This window comes from Macrobrachium nipponense, chromosome 23, assembly GCF_015104395.2.
Source record: "Macrobrachium nipponense isolate FS-2020 chromosome 23, ASM1510439v2, whole genome shotgun sequence".
Classification (NCBI taxonomy): Eukaryota; Metazoa; Arthropoda; class Malacostraca; order Decapoda; family Palaemonidae; genus Macrobrachium; species Macrobrachium nipponense.
The window spans coordinates 78,186,021-78,206,305 of NC_061090.1; the positions used below are offsets into that span (position 1 = coordinate 78,186,021).

The 20,285-nt window shown below is 49.3% G+C and overlaps 1 protein-coding gene across 3 annotated transcripts in view; it reads right to left on the reverse strand.

The window, feature by feature from the left end:
* Positions 1-20,285, reverse strand: part of LOC135201712 (uncharacterized) — a 47,778-nt gene that overhangs the window by 12,563 nt on the left and 14,930 nt on the right. For 2 of the 3 annotated variants that reach the window (XM_064230898.1, XM_064230882.1), the window contains exon 2: positions 7,292-7,568. In XM_064230898.1, the coding sequence (XP_064086968.1) occupies positions 7,292-7,537 (246 nt within the window). In that variant the 5' untranslated portion in view covers positions 7,538-7,568. Of the gene's footprint in view, positions 1-7,291; positions 7,569-8,870; positions 9,083-20,285 lie in introns of those variants that run through there. The other variant, XM_064230891.1, reaches the window with a different exon arrangement.

Genomic DNA, 20,285 nt, shown 5'->3' on the forward strand with positions numbered 1-20,285 from the left:
GTAGCTCACCGGCATCTCGTCCTTATCCAGCAAAGGTGATGACCGTATCCCTCTACCCACAGGTAGAGGGGGAGAAAAAGATAGGAAGAGAAGCCAGTCACTCTCTCATTCACTTATCTATTCTTACAGTCACACCAGGACTCGATGCTGTTCAGCCTGCTAGGGTCTGGGTTAGCTATACAACGTGTTGAGCAGCCACCACGGGTCCTAAGGAAAACGATCCAAGGACCTGTGGGCAATATCCAAAGGTAGAAGGAGGTGCCGGTGGTCTGGTTGTACCAGACCCCTGCCTTCAGTACCTGCGCCATGGTGGAAGTTCTTGTGTAACTGAGGGAGTGTACTTCTAGGTCATCTTGGTGCTGACGAAGAGTCTTCAACACTCATCCTGGGATGTCGAGTTTCTTCAGAAAGCGCGGTCGCGCTTTCACAGGACAAAGCAGCATCTCCTTCGCATCGAAGGCGGTGAAGTCCATTAGGGAGGGGATTGTGAAGGACTCTAACCGATCGTCAGGAACCGAAGGGTTCAGAGTCTTCGCTACGAATTCGGTACGAAATCGAGCGTCACGAATCCCCATCCCCTGGATGCTTGACTTCGCAGGAAAAGTCATGCAATTACCTCAGAGGAAAAGAAGGGAATGGTCGTATGACCTAACCCTCTTCTCGACTTCGGTGATGTCCTGTACCCATACTGGTCTATCCGTCTGCAGCGAAGTTGTTCTTCTCGGTAGTGGATAGGACACCGACACTCAATGGTGGTGTCGATGGTATGGGTGGGGTACTGTGACAACGGCCGTTAGGACGAAGAAAAGATTGTTATGGAACAACCGAACTAAGTCCACAGCGAAGTTCGTAACAGACTTGGGCGCTCTGACAGCTGCCGACTGACTGCGTTCGGTAGGAGGCAAGTTGTCCAGGCACCCGAGCAAGTCACGTGACCTTCGCCTTAAAAGGGTTCTGCAAGAGACTAAACAAATAATTTGTTCGTCACCGATGCCAGAAGGCAAGGTGATGACTCTCTTAAGGCATGTGCCCAACAGGCGAAAGTCAATTGCTTCTAGAGACCGAGGTCCTTGATGGCAAGATATCTCATAGTATAGTTGATTCTCGGCTAAGGAGAAACAACACTATGTGTCGTTGAAGACGAAGGTGTACAGAAAATGCAACCTACGTCTTCGCAGCTGAACCGAGAGAAGGATTCTCAAGATTCTGAACCTGTGCTACAAAGACTGAGAACGCTAACCGCGTATTCATTGCTGTCCGGTGAGGATCGTAGTTGCAATAAAAGCGGAGCGCTTTTCAGTAATGAAGACAGGGAAATACTGCCTGAAGAACTGCTTCTCATGGCTGAAACATTTGGAAGTAGAGCTGTCAGGTCGGAGAGTAGGTCGATGTCTTCTGACATATCTTTGTTTAACTTTCGGGGCTATCAATGAATAATTGGCACACCTACGAATACGAGATATTTTGAAGACAAACAATCAGATGTCTGCAAAAAATCATTCGCATTATCGCGGTGCGATGCAGCGGTTGACTAGTACAGACTTCTGTTACCGTGCGGTAAACAGAAAGATGAAAGAGTCCAAGAGATATCTCTGTTGAAAATTCTCAGGCAATGTTCGAAGGCGATGAAATCAAGCGTCACAGCAGTAGATGGTCCTTCATTATTGCGAGAATCCCCGTTAATCAGAGACCTAAGTCCATGATTGTTGGGCAGAGATACGGTTCGGTAGTCAATCAAACCAGGGAGAGAGAGACGTAACCGACCGTGCATCTCCGAGACCTAGCTGATACTGAGCCGCTATCAGGCAGTTCAATACGCAGTAGCTCTCAGTGACTCGCTTCATCCTGAGTTGCCAGTTAATCCATTATTCCACGAAGGAATGCGTTCGGCTAGAACCATCGAGCATAAAGAATACGCTCGAGCAATTATATTTAACGAAACGGATTTCGGTAAATACAAAAGCTGATTTGGTGTTGTCATGACAATACCAAGTATCTAAAATCGAAACTGATAACTGCTGGGAGGTTGCAGGCAACCCCGAGTTGCAGTTCAATTAAGATACAATTCGTCTCGGTCACAAACCGTAGAGTTAACTACGGTATGCGCCTACCCCGGACAATTCAACTGTTACAAGAATCATGTCGCCGAGGGTAATATACGTAGTATATTTGTAGGTTCTGTACAACGACCTCCATCCTAAATTCTTTCCCCTTTTCCCCTCGAGGAATGAGAATAAGGATTGGAGATCGACCGCCTTCGTTCTCTAGTCAAGAGAGTGAAGGAGAAGTCTTTCCCAAAGGAAAGCTTCAATGGTGAACAGAATACCGAAGACGATAGTTCAAGCCAAACTGGAAGTTCCCGTCCGTTCTTCTCTATTCCAGGTTAATCGCCTACTGTGAGATACTCTTCTTTCAGCAGCAGTCTTCTTCCAAATGCTAGAAATTACAGGAATTCGAGCGTTCCGATTATCGTAACAATTATCGGGGATTCTCGCTCACTTTGGACCGTGGGTCTCGCCTAAGTGTTTGGAGATCGTAAAAAACTCGAACACTCTGAGTGCGCTAGAAATTCCGTAGAATTCTAAGCACTCTGCGAAACCCCCACCGAATTCGTCAAACGATATCGGCTGGTGGTCCTCTCGATTCCCGTAGAAATCGAGAAAGGGGCAGGATCCCTCCTCAACGACGGGGCTTACGTCAGGTAGGACCCGAAGGTCCCCCGGTAGCGCAGCCCCTAAACGTGGGATCTTAGAGAAATCTCTGTAGGATCCCTCCCCAACTTTCCCTCGTAGCCGTAAGGAGAGAGGAATAGGGGAGGAATGGATACTGGCTCGCTTCCCAGCGGAACTAGCAGTTGGAGAAGAAAAGGAGCAGCCATCGCCTTACGGCGATGGAGCCCTCCTCAGAGCCTGGGAAAACGTATCGTCAGGAGAAAACGTTTTTCCCGAGGAGGGTTTACGAACTCATACTGTAGGTAAGGATCTGCCGACCACTGTGAACGTCGTCTGGTGGGGCTGATCGACACCTGACAGGAGAGAGCCGATACCGTCCTCCGATCATTCCAGTCCTCGTCGAGGTCGAAACCTCTCAGGAGGACCGAAGGGGCTATTCAAATACGGTGTCCGAGACACGTAGAAACGCCTCTGTCGCAGTAGAGGAGGTGAAGTAGCTTGTTCGACCGGCCAGAACTGAGAGAGCCTTCTTGTCCGGAGACGAGAGACTACCTGGTTCAACACAGTCGGCAAGCTCCGATCGCGGCAGACCCACCGTCGATTTGGGTTCCCTCTCGGGCCCCAAAACGACTCGAGCCGAGACGTGGCTCTGCTGGTGGGAGCGGCGATCCTCCCTTCCCCGAGGTCGTTGTGCTGACGAATCAGCGCCATAACCTCGGCAAAGTTCCTCTGGATCTCGGAAGTCACAGCATCTTGCAGAGTGGGACCGTTAAGCCCTTCAAACAAGAGCATATTCCGAGAACCTTCCTCCTAAGAAGGGGGGGAACAGCGGACAGCCCTCTCGGTCTTCCCCATTTCACCCCATCTTGCGCATACGTCCTGGCCGGGTCCAAGAACCGTGCCTGGCACGTAGGGCGTCGTGGTGGGATCGTGAGGGGCGCACCCCTCACGATCACTCCTCAATACCTCACTCCTCCCGGTTGTAACCCGAGGAGGTTGAAGGTACGGGAGGAGCGGAGACCTGACGCTCCCTCGTTGCGCGCTGGCAGAACCAGCAGGCTTGGAGGGCTGCAGGCGATCGTCAACCCGTGGTGGCGATCGAGCTGCAGGCCTGGTCGAACCGTCTCGCTGTGGAGAACGGCTGGACTGAGCACAGCGGCCCCGATCTCGAGTGTCAGAAGAGCTGGTGCTGGTTGCCATACCCGATCGCTCTCTGTGAGAGCGACGGTCAGGCGACCTGCAGGCTCCACTGTCACAGTGAGGACCGTGCTTGTCCTCACGGCACGTCACGTCGCTGGTTCCAGCCGTGGCTGGCACCGGCGAACGGGGAGGACCTCTTCCCAGCCTCAGCCCGTGGCCGGTCGTGGACCGTCACGTCCCAGGGTAGCCAGCTGTTCGCCGCGAGAGTGATAGCTGGTCTGGTGAGAGTCGCGTTGAGCGGCTGTCACCAGTCTTCCGCCCCGTGCCGTGAACCTGACGCTGAGCGGACTCAGAGGTCTGGTTCCTGGCTGCACGGTCGCTGGTAGGCGACCGTACACTCGGTACCTCCCGCGGAACGACGAGGCCGAGACGGAACCCTGATGCAGTGGCAGAACCGCTGACACCAGGCGAGGAAGTACCGGGTGTTAGCCGGTACCCCTCTGGTCCCCGTAGTCTTCGTTCCTTGCGGAAAAAGAAGAGACGGGCCCCGCTCCCGAAGGAGCAGGAGGACCAGCGGAAGGAACCCTCCCGTCCCACTGAGGTGAGACGGGTCCGAGAAGCTCCCGCAGGAAGACTTCTTAGGAGGGAGGAGGCGCCAATTCTTCTTCCTCGGCTGTTGGAAGCCTTAGAAGTCGAAGGGGAAGAAGAGGCGGCAGCCGACGACGATGAAGAAGATGAAGACGACGACGACGACACCTTCCTCCTCTTCTTCGTCAGTTTCCTCAGGACAGACGTAAGATCTGCTATCCAGGGCGGAGCCGGGGCTGCTGTAGCCGAAGCTACAGGGCCCGGACGCCGCCTGTACAGACAGACCAAAGTCTGGGGTATAGTCCACCACGAACAGGGACGACATCAGCAGGTATGGGCATTCAGGAACAGCAGGCACAGCCAGCACAGCATCGGTAGGACCGCCAGCGCAGCACGGCAGGGACAGCCAGCGCAGCAACGGCAGGGACAGCCAGCGCAGGCAAACTGCATGGACAGTCAGCCCAGAATCGGCAGGTACGGCGGGGAGGCAGCACCGGGAACACAGGAAGTGGAGCAGCAGCCAGCAAAAAAAAACATCCTGGTAAAACCGGCGGCAGGTCAGGGGCGAGCTCTAGGGCAGCGGAAGTGTGGTCGCGGTGCAGCGCCGGCAACCACGAGCGGCGGCGGCACGCCCCCCTCTCGGTACGGCGAACGGCACTTCACAGCGGCTGTAGGCAAGACTGTTACCACGTGAGGTGATTACACCAGGTGAGGAGGGACGTCGTCACCTGGAGCGTGGTCACCACTCCATGGGTGACCGCAGTAGGCCCAGATATAGAACCAGCAGCCCCTGGACACTAGCACGCCCTGCAAATCGAAGGACGCCCATACCTCACCAAGGTCCACCCTCGTGGCAGTAGCAACCTGCGGAAACTAAAACAGTAAGTAGCGATTAGTGGGGGGGAAGTCCCCCCCCTCGCGCGGGTCGTGAGCCCTCTCTCCGAACGAGTGGAAGACCCCGAATACAATTGTACATCGGGCACCGAGCGCCCCTCCCCCGCGCTCGACGGATCGGGCGAGGAGAAGAACGCCGATAACCTCCCCCCCCCCCAAGGGGAAGGGCCATCTGTGGGAGCTAGCGGGGGGGGTCTCTCGTTCCCCCACCCCCGCACAGCACCCATGTACCCAACAATAATATAAGAGCCGAGAGCAATCGTGCCATCGGCCCGAATGCAAGGGCATAAGGATCATTCCCTGACTGAGCGGAACTTGAACCAAATAAATATTGATGCAATCAATAATAAAAAGAATAAAATGAAAAAGAATCTTGCATTACGATTCACTTCACAATGAATAAGGCTCGGATCGAGCGCATTTGCGCCCTCGGTTACCGAGCGCAAGGGTTAAAAGGATCCATTCCTTACCTTATGGATCAAGGTTTATGGAAACCTTGATCCATAATGAATTGATGCAATCAATATATATATGAAAATGAAAAAGAATACTGCGCTTGCGATTTCACTTCATACAAAAAAAAAAGGGGAAGGATCAATTCCCGGTAAATAGCGGAAACATTGATCCCAGTAAACAATGCAATCTCAATAAAATATGAAAATGAAAAAGAACTGCACTTGCGATTTCACTTCATTCAAATAAAAAGGGGAAAAGATCAATTTCCGGGTAAGCTCGGAAAACTGATCCAAAATGAGTATTGCTACAATCAAATAAATATATGAAATGAAAAGAATACTGTACTTGCGATTCCACTTCCATACAGAATAAGTTTCCGTGCCGAGCGCATTCGCTCGGCAACGAGCATACAGGTCAAAAAAATATAAATGAAAAGAGCACTTACTTACGATTTTCATCTACACATTTCCAACCAAAATATACGCTCGGAGCGAGCGCTCTCCCGCCCTCGGCACCGAGCATACACAATACGAGGATCATTTCTGGGCAAATGAATTCCCGCACTTATGCCCTTCAGTCCCGGCACTCGGGTAATCGGAGGGCGTGGTTTAAACCAAGATCCTTTAATTCACAATTGAATTCAATGGAAATAAATATGAAAATGATTGTACTTACAATTCAGTTTCACTAGATAAAACGAAAAAGAAAAACACAACCATGCGAAAGCAACGACGATAAAGCGGGCAGAGAGCGATGATCACGCCACACGCCAGCAGGCCGAAAGCAAAAGTGATTTGTTTTACCTACCAGTCGCGCGCATTGCGCGCGCCTGTCGGACAAGCAGTTAACTACCGAACCCCTTGTTCGAAAGCTTACGACCTATCCAGCTGCCGCTAGTACCTTCCTATTGTAAAAGGACGAAGGGGTTTGTATGCCGTGTCGGAACAATGGATACGTATGTACGTAGTAGTTCCTGTAACTATTTTTATGCCAACCAATCATTTCTTTTTTAAGGGTAATGTATTAAACTAACATTAAAATCAAATTACAGTAACTTTAATTTCATTTAAAAGTTAGCTTAATACTTAGGGAGCATGATTAGGGTCATAGTTAAGTATTCAAACTCTAGAAGCAAGCATTTATTAGCATTATTAGAGACCATGCCAGACTTACAGGAAACTTCTTAAGCGAGGGGCTCTGGAACCTAACCTTGCGCAAGTTTGGGGTATTACTGTACAGTCATAGTAAAAGGGGACTTTTTCCAGGCAACATGTCATTCATATTGAAAATTATTTCTTTATATTTTAATTCATTTTGATGAACATTTTATATATTACATACATTTCATACTGCAATATTAAAAGTTGACAAAGTGACAAAGCATGGGTTCCAAGCTTTTCCCAATAACATTTACACCAATGTCATTCCAATGAGGAAAATCTTTTGAAAAATCCAAACTTATATGACAGTGCAAGAAATTAGCAAAACCTGTAAAAATGGAGGACTATTGACAATGATAAGAATCACCATCATTAACTAACCGGTGTATGAGGTTGCATCAAACTGTGAGGTGTAAAGCCACTGCCAAATGACTGTTGTTGATTCATCTGCTCTCCTTGTTGTGCTGCTTGCTGTTGAGCCTGTTGTTGGCTGTGTTGCTGGGCTGACTGTTGCTGCTGCTGTTGCTGTGCTGAGGGTAATATCATTTCCTCTTCCCCAGAATGTGTCATTGTTGGGGTTCCAATACTGGGGATACTAAACCCTGGAGACGGTAACATGTGATCCATGATGAAGGAAGGATGTGGCGTTTCGTCAAGACTGAAACGAAAAACAAAACATAAAGTTAGCTTAACCACGAATATTCACATACATATCTTACAGCACTCTAAGTCAGGTTAAAGCAGGGTTTTTGGTGCTCGCCAAGTAAGGACCCAATGCCCTAGATTAGATTAAGGGAGCACTGATGCCATAAGGTCCCATTAGTATAAAGTAAATGACTGTTTCTACATTCTGTTTAAAGGCGTTTTCTTAAAATTTTCTACCACTTGTTCTACAACCAATACTGAAAATTTCTTTGTTGAGAAATTTATGCATTTGACCTCTCAGCTTATCTTTTTAAAGTTGTACAAAAATCGACTTTTTTCAAAGAAAAAAAAGAGAAAAAAATATTGTATACATACTCAAAAAATTATTTCCCAAATGCCAAAATAAAGATACAGTCAACCCCTGATCTTCACGGGTGATAGGGACCACAACCATCCACTAATAGCTCAACTCCACGAATACTTAACATTACCCTCTAAATATACTTATAAATCTCTGCTTCTGTAAGCAGATAAATTGCTTGTTTTTTTCAGACTTATCAGAAAGTAGCTGCTGAAGAACAAAAGCCTGTTCCAACTTCCTATCTGGTGCCTAGTTCCTAAGCAATCACTCCACAAGCACAGATGCGGGCACACTACACTATTCGCGCTTGAACTATGCCATTATTTCATAATTTAGGAGAAAACACTTAGTTCATGAGGAGCTTAGAGGTCTCAGTGCGCTGCTTGGATGGGCCACAACTCTTGATTGATGCTCATGGCAGTGAATTCAAGTACTTTTTCGGGAAGGTGGCAGCGTTCTGTTAGCGATGGCCGCTATGTTGCTGCTCAGTCATTTAATAAACACTTTGAATGTTTCTGGCATTCGTTTTGTTAGAAAATAAAACGGTAGATCTAGGTATTAACTCCACGTCGGGCATTTCTTTGGAAATTACAGTTTCTTATAGTATTTGGGTTGCTAATTAAGAATTTACAGTTAATTTGGGGGGTTGACTCATTAACCCCCAGGGGATAGTACTAAAGACGGCAAAATACATTTGACGCCCCAATCCCTAACCTAAGGGTGTCGTAGTATTCACAGGAATGTTCCTTGCAGTCCATGTAGAGTTATTGCTTAGAATTACCAATAAAACGACCAGCCACAATGACCTAACCTAACATAGGGTACAAGATCCTTATCCTAGTGCACAATAGGTTAATAAGTACTATACTACTAGCTACTACTACCTAGGTAGTTTGAAACCGTTCCATCAACTTAATCTAAATGAGAACTTTCAGTGGGATACCATCACTGTACCTATTTCAGTTGTTCTGCCTGCCCCTTTAAAAAAACCATACTTTCCTAATGTGGTCCTATGAACTTAGGATAGCCTATCCTAGTAGGTTGCCTATGGGGGGGGGACCCCATGCCTCTCTCTTAATGCATCTAGGTACTAGGGTGGGTAGCGGTTAGGGTAAACAACCGCAGACGATCCATCGTCATCGCGCTGGCGCCAGGCCTTATTCACTCTATATTTAAATGGGTGAAACAAGAATACAATTACAACGTTTAAGCATACCATTCAAAAGATTGAAGTTTTGTCAACATAATGTGATATATGAAAGTCCCATACAAACTAAAATAACCATGTGAGATCTTCGTAAAATGTTTTCAAGGCAGTTTTGAAATCCAATATGGCAGCAATCGTGTGGCTGGCCGGTCTAACCACGGACAACCCACCATCTTTCCCAGCCTTCCCAGCACCCATTTGAACAATGTTAGCATATATGTATATGTAAAGTTTATTGATCTTACTCAAGATTGCAGTTGTAACCAGCACAATAAAACATTTTGTTGCCTATATTAGTGAAAGTATGAAACTTCTTATTCCCGGGGTCATGGTTTGAACTGACTTCATTTTTACCTTGTAATCGGGTTTCATCCTTACTGCCATCACAACTGAAACTCCACAGTGCTTATTTGATTGTTATTATACACATTTTGGTCTTAATTCACTCCACATTGCACTTGAACCACGTTGCTGTTCCTGGTTCCTAAGCGCTCACTCCACAAACACAGTTACGAGCAGCAGACGACAACACTGCAACGTTTTATTCCCTTAATTGTTTACTTTACTCATTATTTAGTTCCAACTTTACTTTGTTATTTAAAAATGTTTATTTAATTCATGTCTATTACCCCTTTATTGCAATCAAATCACCCCGAAAAATTACAGATATTTCTAAAGTAGATACAATCCAATGTTTCTAACCTTGTCGTACATTTGGCTGCCGAAAACCATCGCGGAGCAGACGACGTTTCAGTGGATTATTAATGTTTTTTTTTTTTTTGCTAGCACTTTTCATTGATATGACAATTTGTCGAAAATTGCATTTTTCCTAACTATACAAACCTGAGGTCCTTTAACAATAGAAGTAGCTAGCGGCAGCTGGAACGGTCGTAAGCTTCGAACAAGGGGAGAACGGTAGTTAACTGCTTGTCCGACAGTCGCGCGGGAGGTAAACAAATCACTTTTGCTTTTGGCCCATGCAAAAATACGCAGAGGGTGAGGGGTGGCATGAGGCGGGACTCATATGTAAAAGGACCTCAGGTTTGTATAGTTAGGAAAAATGCAATTTTCGACAAATTGTCATTTGTTCCGATACGTAATACAAACCCTCGGTCCTTAACAATAGGAAGACTCACTTCTTGGTGGGAGGAATCTGAGTCTTTGATGAACAGACTGGTGTTGTCCATCCCTGGAATGCTCCCTGGTCGTAAGAGCGAGGGAGGGATCCAAGGCCTCTGTCCGATTGATCGGGGTGTGCACCGCAGGATCAATGGTCAGACCTCTGGGCCGAGTACTAAGAGAGAGGCAAGCGTATCTCTTCGTACCAGCAAGCAAGAACTTGTTCCTGTTTGCAAGAGGCAACATAAAGTATGGGTTGTCTCAAGCTGGCATCCACTTCCTCCCCCTTGTTGGAGGAAGTGGTGGATATACGCTCCTATCCCTAGTGAAAGGGATAGGATGGGGCTCTGTTGAGTAGCTCACCTGCATCTTGTCCTTATCCAGCAGGGTGACGACCGTGTCCCTCTAACCACAGGTAGAGGGGGAAGAAAAGATGGGAAGAGGAGCCAGTCACACTTCATTCACTCATCCATTCGTTCTGGTCACACAGGACCTCGATGCTGTTCAGCCTGCGAGGGTCTGGGTTCGCTACACAACGTGTTAAGCAGCCACCACGGGTCCCAAGGAAAAAGATCCAAGGACCTGTGGGCAATATCCGAAGGTAGAAGGAAGGGCATGTGGTCTGGTTGACCAGACCCCTGCCTTCAGTACCTGCGCCACGGAGAAGTTCTTGCGGACAAGGCATCATCTCCTTCGCATCGAAGGCGGTGAAGTCCATTAGGGAGGGGATTGTGAACGACTCGAACCAATCGTCAGGGACCGAAGGGTTTCTGAGTCTTCGCTACGAAGTTCGGTACGAAATCGAGCGTCACGGATCCCCATCCCCTGGATGCTTGACTTCGCAGGAGAAGTCATGCAGTTCCTCAGAGGAAAAGAAGGAAATAGTCGCATGACCTATCCCTCTTCTCTACTTCGGTGATGTCCAGTACCCATACTGGTCTGTCCGTTTGCCACGAAGTCTCTCGCATCCTCCTATCCCCATGCAGCGAAGTTCTCGGTAGTGGATAGGACACCGACACTCCATGGTGGGTGTCAATGGTATGGGTACTGTGACAAGCTATTAAAACGAAGTAATGATTGCTCTGTAACAACCGAACTAAGTCAACAGCGTAGTTCGTAACTGACTCGGACGCTCTGACAGCTGCCGACTGACTGCGTTCGGTAGGAGGCAAGTTGTCAAAGCATCCGAGTAAGTCACGTGACCTTCGCCTTTAAAGGGTTATTAGCCGAGAGACCAAACAAATAATGTATTTGTTTGTCACCAATGCCGGACAGCGAGGTGATGATTTCTCTTAAGGCATGTGCCCAACAGGCGAAAGTCAATTGCCTTCTAGAGACCGAGGTCCCTGAAGGTAAAACATCTCATGGGTTGTTGAATCTCAGCTAAGGAGAAACAACACTATGTACCGTTGAAGACGAAGGTAGATATTGAATGCAACCTACGTCTTCACAGATGAATCGGAGAAGGAAGATTCTCAAGATTCATAACCTGTGCTTACAAATGACTGAAAACGCTAACCGCTATTTTCATTGCTGTCCGGTGAGAAGTCGTAGTTGCAATGAAAGCGGGGCGTTCTTCAGTAATGAAAACACAGGGGAAAGCCGCCTGAAAACTGCTTCTCATGGGCTGAACCTTTGGAAGTAGAGCTGTCAGGTCGGAGAGTAGGCGATGTCTTCTGACACATCTCGTAATTCGGTTGAACAATGAACAATTGTACACCTACGAATAAGAGATATTTTGAAGACAAACTCAGATGTCTGCAAAATCATTCGCATTATCGCAGTGCGATGCAGCGGGAGATTGTACAGACTTCTGTTACCGTGCGGTAAACAGAAAGATGAGAGTCCAAGAGATATCTCTGTTGAAAATTCTCGCAATGTCGAAGGCGATGGGAATCTAGCGTCACAGCAGTAGATGGTCCTTCATTATTGCGAGAATCCCCATTAATCAGAGACCTAAGTCCATGATTGTTGGGCAGAGATACGGTTCGGTAGTCAATCAAACCAGGGGAGAGAGAGACATAACTGACCGTGCATCTCGGAGGCCCAGCTGATACTGAGCTGCTATCAGGCAGTTCAATCGCAGTAGTTGAGCCTGAGCTCTCGCTGACTCGTCATCCTGAGTTGCCAGGTAATCCATTATTCCACGAAGGAATGCGTTCGGCTAGAACTACCGAGCATAAAAGATATGCTCGAGCAATTATATTTAGGCGAAACGAATTTCGGTAAATATAAAAGTTGAAATGGTGTTGTCGTGACAAAACCATAAGTATATAAAATTGAAAACTGAAAACTCCTGGGAGGTTGCAGGCAACCCCGAGTTGCAGTTCAATTAGAATACTTCTCTTATAAGTCGCAATCCGTAGATTAACTAGGATATGCGCCTACCCCTCGGACAATTCAACTGCTTAGTAGAATCATGTCGCGAGGTTAATATACGTAGTATATTTGTAGGATTCTGAACAACGATCTCCATCCTAAATTCTTTCCTTCAAGAAAACAAAATAAGGATTGGAGATCGACCACCTTCGATCTCTATCAAAGAGAGTGAAGGAGAAGTCTTCCTCGAAGGAAAGCTTCAATGGTGAACAGAATACTAAGACGATAGTTCAAGCCAAACTGGATATTCCCGTCCGATCTTCTCTAGTCCAGGTTGGTCGCCTACTGTGAGATAGTTTCTTCAGCAGCAGTCTTCTTCCCAATGCTAGAAATTCCAGGAATTCGAGCATAGGCGAGGTTCCCGATTATCGTGTATATCGGGGATTCTCGTCTCGCTCACTTTGGACCGTGGTCTCGCGTAAGTGTTTGGAGATCGTAAAACTCGAACACTGAATGCGTTAGAAATTCCGTAGAATTCTAAGCAGTCTGCGAAACCCCCACCGCGAATTCGTCAAACGATATCGGCTGGTGGTCCTCTCGATTCCCGTAGAAATCGAGAATGGGGTCAGGATTCCTCCTCACGACCGGGGCTTACGTCAGGTAGGACCCGAAGGTCCCCCCGGTAGCGCAGTCCCGAACGTGGGATCCTACAGAGAAATCTCTGTAGGATCCCTCCCCTTTCCCTCGTAACCGTAGAGAGAGGGAATGGGGGAGGAATTGGATACTCGCTCGCCTTCCCAGTGGAACTAGCAGTTGGAGAAGAGTAGGAACAGCCATCGCCTTGCGGCGATGGCCTCTCAGAGTCTGGAAAAAACGTATCGTCAGGAGAAAACGTTTTCCCGCGGAGGGTTACGAACTCTCACTGTAGGTAAGGGTCTGCCGCCACTGTGAACGTCGTCTGGGTGGGGCTGATCGACACCTGACAGGAGAGAGCCGATACCGTCCTCCGACTCATTCCAGTCCTCGTCGAGGTCGAAACCTCTCAGGAGGACCGAAGGAGTATTCAAATACGGTGTCCGAAGACACGTAGAAACGCCGCTGTCGCAGTAGAGGAGGAGTGGAAGTAGCTTGATCGACCGGGCCAGAACTGAGAGAGCCTTCTTGTCCGGAGACGAGAGACTCTGGTTCGAGACAGAATCGGCAAGTTCCGATCGCGGTCAGACCCACCGTCGGTTTGGGTTCCCTCTCGGGCCCCAAAACGACTCGAGCAGAGACGTGGGCTCTGCTGGTGGGAGCGGCAATCCTTCCGCAAGGTCATTATGCTGACGAATCAGCTTAATGACTTCTGCAATTCCTCTGTATCTCGGGAGTAACCGTGTCTTGCGGAGTAGGACCGTCCAGTCCCTCCAACAAGAACAGATCCCGAGATACTCCTCCTTCAGAAGGAGGAACAGCGGCAGACCCCTGACGGTCGCCTCCCGCTACTTGCGCGTATGTCCTGGTCGGTCCTAGAACCGTGCCTGGTCCATACGGCGTCATAGCGGGATCGCGAGCGGCGCACCTCTCGCGATCACTCATAGGTACCTCGCTCCTCCCGGTGTACCCGAGGAGGTTGAAGGTACAGGAGAGCAGACCTGACGCTCCCCCCTAGCTCGCTGGGCAAGGACGACCAGCGTGCTTTGGAGGGCTGCTGCTGATCGTCCACCCGCCAGTGGCGATCGAGCAGCAGGCCTAGCCTTGCCGCTCGCCTGGGGCGAGAGGCTCGGCTGAGAACGTCGACGCTGATCTCTAGCGTCAGGCGAGCTGTTGCTGGTTACCGTCTCCGCCCGGTCCCGATGGGAGCGGCGTCAGGTGACCTGCTAGGCTCGTTGTCGCGGTGAGACCGGCGAGCGTCCTCTCGGCGCGTCGAGCCGCTGGTACCAGCCGTGGCTGGTACCGACGACCGCGGGGACCCCTTCCTCGCCTCAACCCGTGGCTGGTCAGCGACCGTCACGTCAACCCGAGCAGCCAGCTGGTCGCTGCGAGAGCGTCCACTGGCCTAGCGAGAGTCGTCTGCACGACACTCGCCAGTCTTCTGCTCCGCGCTTCGGTCTTGGCGGCGAGCGAGCTCGAGTGTCAAGACTTTGGCTGGACGGTCTCACCGCGGGAGACCGTCCACTCGTACTTCTCCACTAACGAGAAGCCGAGGCGGATCCTGGTTTAGCGGCAGAACCGCTAGAACCAGGCGGGGGAGGAAGTGCCAGCCGAAGCTGGTATCCTCTGGTCCCCGTCTTCTTCTCCTTGGGTAGAAGAAAAGACGGGCCCTGTTCCCGAGGGAGCAGGAGGACCAGCAGAAGAGCTCCCCGAAATCGCCGGAGCGAGACGGGCCCTTAGAAGTCCCGAAGGAGCCTTCTTAGGGGGGAAAAACAAAAACCGGGTTACAGTCTGGTCGCTGCAAGAGCGGCCGCTGGCCTGGCAAGAGTCCACCTGAGCGTCTCTCACCAGCCTTCTGCTCCGTGCCGCGTCTTGGCGCCGAGCGAACTCTGGCGCGCCAAACTGGCTGCACGGTCTCCCGAGGGAGAACGTACACTCGGGATCTCTCGCGAACGAGAGACCGAGCCGGAACCTGGCGTAGCGGCATCGCCGCTAGCACCGTGCGAGGAAAGTACCAGAGCTAACCGATACTCCACCTCTGGTCCCCTTCTCTCTCTCTTTCCATTTACGGAAAAGGGGGATACGGGCCCCGCTCCCGAAGGAATGCGGAAGAGGACCAGCATGAAGGACCCCCCGCCCCGTCCCACCTCGGGGTGGACGGGCCCTTAGAAGTTCCCGAAGGAGACTTCTTAAGGGGGGAAGGCAGCCTTCTTCTTCTTCGGCTTATGGGCCTTAGAAGTCGAAGGGGAAGAGGCAGCAGCAGACGATGAAGACGAAGATGACAGCTTCCTCTTCTCCTCTTCCTCGTCAGCTCACGCAGGACAGTCGTCAGGTCCTCCATCCAGGCCGGAGCCGGGGCTATTGCCGAAGCAACACGGCCCGACTGCACCTGTCCGGAAGGACCTGGGACTGGGGAAGACACACCGTGGGCAGGACCAGCATGGACAGGCACAGGAACCAGGAGCGACAGGAACAGCAACCAGTCAGGAGCGGCAGGAACAGCGGCAGCGGTAGACCCAGAAGGGACAGCCAAGCCAACAGCGGGAATCACATCAGCGGCAGGTACGGCAGGCCCAGCGATCGCCTCGTAGAATCATCGGCAGCCAGCGGAACCTGGGTCCCTGGCGCCCGGTCCAAGGGGCGAAGCTGCTGGAAACAGGCGGAAAGTTCTGGGGCAGGCAAACCACGAAGAAAACAGGCGGCGGCGGCAAACCCCACCTCGGTACGGCTGCGGCCCTAGTAGCGGCAGACGGCGTCATCGACACAGCATGGGGAGTGTAGACCAGGAGGGGGGGGCGGGGGGACGCAGCATAAGCGGCCGTGGTAGTAGAGTGGAGACCGCCCCAGACCTCGCCTAGACGCTGCAGCAGCCCGTGGATGCTAGGCACGCCCTGCCTCCGCGGTGGTCCATACCTGTCCAAGGTCGTCTCCCACGGATGTAGCACCTGCGGTAACATAGATAGATTAGTAAGAGGGGTTCCCTCACGCACGGGGGGAAGACATGCCCCACCCCGAACGCAAGGAAGACCCCAAACCAAATAACAAAATACAACGAAGAAGCTGAGCGGGGGGCAGGAAGGATAGACGAAGAACGGATACCAAGGGAGTCGCGGGAGAGCTTTCCGACGACTTCCTGGCAGACCTTCGCTTCCCCTACCCCCGCACAGCAGTGAAAAGTAATATGAAAATGAAACAGAATACTGCCCTTGCGATTCACTTCATAGAACTTAAAGGGAAAAGATCAATTCCTTTGGGCCGGGTTAAGAACGGAAACTTGATCCAATAAATATGATGCTATCATAAAATATATATGAAAATGAAACAGAATACTGCACTTGCGATTTCATTTTCACATAAAAAAAATCGTTTAAGGATCAATTCCCTGGGTAAGAACGAAAATTGATCCAAATTTTTTAAAAAAAAAAAAATTTTTTTTCATTTCATGTAAATAAATAAATGAAAATGAAAAGAATATTGCAATTGCGAATCCACTTTCATTGCATTCTATATACAAAACTTAAAAAGGGCTCGTGCCGAGCGCAATCACACTCTCTGGTAACGAACGCACAGGGCAAAAAATATAATGAAAAGAGTACTTACATTTTTCAATTACACACTTTCGCCCAAAATACATGACTCGGCGCAGAGCGCTCCCGCCCTCGGCACCGAGACATAATTCAAGGGTTCAATTCATGAAAAGAGAGAGGAAATCGCCGCATCTACGGCGATAACTCCATGTTGGTTCATAATTAAGTAATGAAAATGAAACACAGTGTACTACAGTTTCATTTTCAAGTCAAACAAAACAACCATTAGTAGAAAACAAACAATATAAAACAAAGCATACGACGAGATTGAAGCGGGCAGAGAGCGATGACGAACACGTCCTTCACACCCGCGGCCGAAAGCAAAAGTGATTTGTTTACCTCCCAGTCGCGCGGCGCGCGACTGTCGGACAAGCAGTTAACTACCGTTCTCCCCTTGTTCGAAGCTTACGACCGTTCCAGCTGCCGCTAGCTACTTCCTATTGTTAAAGGACCGATGGTTTGTATACGTATCGGAACAATTAAGTCTATATTAGTATTTTGATTTTTTTTGTGTGTAAGTCTTATGCCCAGTTTATGTAAGTCTTTTACCCAGTTTGGAGGGTGAACACATACCAATTGGCAAGAGAGAGAGAAAGGAAGGTGAAGGAAGGAAGGACAGGGGTGGCGGTGGGGAGGTGGGGGGAGGGTAGGTGGAGCTTTTTGCGCATGTCATATCCATTTCTGGATACATAAAGGAGTTTTTGTCTCTTGGTACAAGGTCAAGCGTCGTTATTCTTACGATTAGTGATTTACGATACCCTATAAATTACGGCACTGGGTGTAATGCACTATAGCAAAATCTCGTTCTGATACGAGTGTTCGTTACAGAAATATTGCCAAAAAAAACGTGCTTGCACTGTCTCTGAAACCCATAGTAGGTATGCTGCTTAGTGTCAATCAAGTTTTTTGTAATCAAGTATTTTTACAAGCTAGCTATTGAATAAATTTGTATTTTTCTCAATCAAAACATATGCCCCTCAATGCTAACTTTCCTCTTTTAACGACTTCTGGTCATTGCAAATTCGGCCCCAAATTGCAAAATGACAATTTGTCGAAAATTGCATTTTTCCTAACTATACAAACCTGAGGTCCTTTAACAATAGGAAGTAGCTAGCGGCGGCAGCTGGAACGGTCGTAAGCTTCGAACAAGGGGAGAGAAACGGTAGTTAACTGCTTGTCCGACAGTCGCGCGCCGCGCGACTGGGAGGTAAACAAATCACTTTTGCTTTTGGCCCATGCAAAATACGCAGAGTGAGGGGTGGCATGAGGAGGGAACTATATGTAAAGGACCTCAGGGTTTGTATAGTTAGGAAAAATGCAATTTTCGACAAATTGTCATTTGTTCCGATACGTAATACAAACCATCGGTCCTTTAACAATAGGAAGACTCACTTCTTGGTGGGAGGAATCTGAGTCTTTGATGAACAGACTGGTGTTCGTCCATCCCTGGAATGCCTCCCTGGTCGTAAGAGCGAGGGAGGGATCCAAGCCTCTGTCCGATTGATCGGGGTGCACCGCAGGATCAATGGTCAGACCTCTGGGCCGAGTAATAAGAGAGAGGCAAGCGTATCTCTTCGTACCAGCAAGCAAGAACTTGTTCCTGTTTGCAAGAGGCAACAAAAGTATGGGTTGTCTCAAGCTGGCATCCACTTCCTCCCCCTTGTTGGAGGAAGTGGTGGATATACGCTCCTATCCCTAGTGAAAGGGATAGGATGGGGCTCTGTTGAGTAGCTCACCTGCATCTTGTCCTAATCCAGCAGGGTGACGACCGTGTCCCTCTAACCACAGGTAGAGGGGAAGAAAAAAGATGGGAAGAGGCCAGAGTCCACACTCTCATTCACTCATCCATTCTTACGGTCACACCAGGACTCGATGCTGTTCAGCCTGCGAGGGTCTGGGTTCGCTACACAACGTGTTGAGCAGCCACCACGGGTCCCAAGGAAAAAGATCCAAGGACCTGTGGGCAATATCCCGAAGGTAGAAGGAAGTGCATGTGGTCTGGTTGGACCAGACCCCTGCCTTCAGTACCTGCGCCACGGAGAAGTTCTTGCGGACAAGGCAGCATCTCCTTCGCATCGAAGGCGGTGAAGTCCATTAGGGAGGGGATTGTGAACGACTCGAACCAATCGTCAGGGACCGAAGGGTTTCTGAGTCTTCGCTACGAAGTTCGGTACGAAATTCGAGCGTCACGGATCCCCATCCCCTGGATGCTTGACTTCGCAGGAGAAGTCATGCAGTACCTCAGAGGAAAAGAAGGAAATAGTCGCATGACCTATTCCTCTTCTCTACTTCGGTGATGTCCAGTACCCATACTGGTCTGTCCGTTTGCCACGAAGTCTCTCGCATCCTCCTATCCCCATGCAGCGAAGTTCTCGGTAGTGGATAGGACACCGACACTCCATGGTGGGTGTCAATGGTATGGGTACTGTGACAAGCTATTAAAACGAAGTAATGATGCTCTGTAACAACCGAACTAAGTCAACAGCGTAGTTCGTAACTGACTCGTGCGCTCTGACAGCTGCCGACTGACTGCGTAGGTAGGAGGCAAGTTGTCAAAGCATCCGAGTAAGTCACGTGACCTTCGCCTTAAAAGGGTTATGCCGACGAGACCAAACAAATAATGTATTTGTTTGTCACCAATGCCGGACAGCGAGGTGATGATTCTCTTAAGGCATGTGCCCAACAGGCGAAAGTCAATTGCCTTCTAGAGACCGAGGTCCCTGAAGGCAAAAACATCTCATGGTTGTGAATCTCGCTAAGGAGAAACAACACTATGTACCGTGAAGACGAAGGTAGATATTGAATGCAACCTACGTCTTCACAGACGAATCGAGAGAAGGATTCTCAAGATTCATAACCTGTGCTTACAAATGACTGAAAACGCTAACCGCTATTTCATTGCTGTCCGGTGAGAAGTCGTAGTTGCAATGAAAGCGGGGCGTTCTTCAGTAATGAAAACACAGGGGAAAACCGCCTGAAGAACTGCTTCTCATGGGCTGAACATTTAGAAGTAGAGCTGTCAGGTCGGAGAGAAGGCGATGTCTTCTGACAGATCTCGTAATTCGGTGTTGAACAATGAACAATTGTACACCTTACGAATACGAGATATTTTGAAGACAAATCAGATGTCTGCAAAAATCATTCGCATTATCGCAGTGCGCGGCAGCGGGAGACTTGTACAGACTTCTGTTACCGTGCGGTAAACAGAAAGATGAAAGAGTCCAAGAGATATCTCTATTGAAATTCTCTCGCAATGTCGAGGCGATGGACTCTAGCGTCACAGCAGTAATGGTCCTTCATTATTGCGAGAATCCCCATTAATCAGAGACCTAAGTCCATGATTGTTGGGCAGAGATACGGTTCGGTAGTCAATCAAACCAGGGGAGAGAGAGACATAACTGAACCGTGCATCTGGAGGCCCAGCTGATACTGAGCTGCTGTCAGGCAGTTCAATACGCAGTAGTTGAGCCTGAGCTCTCGCCGACTCGTCATCCTGAGTTTGCC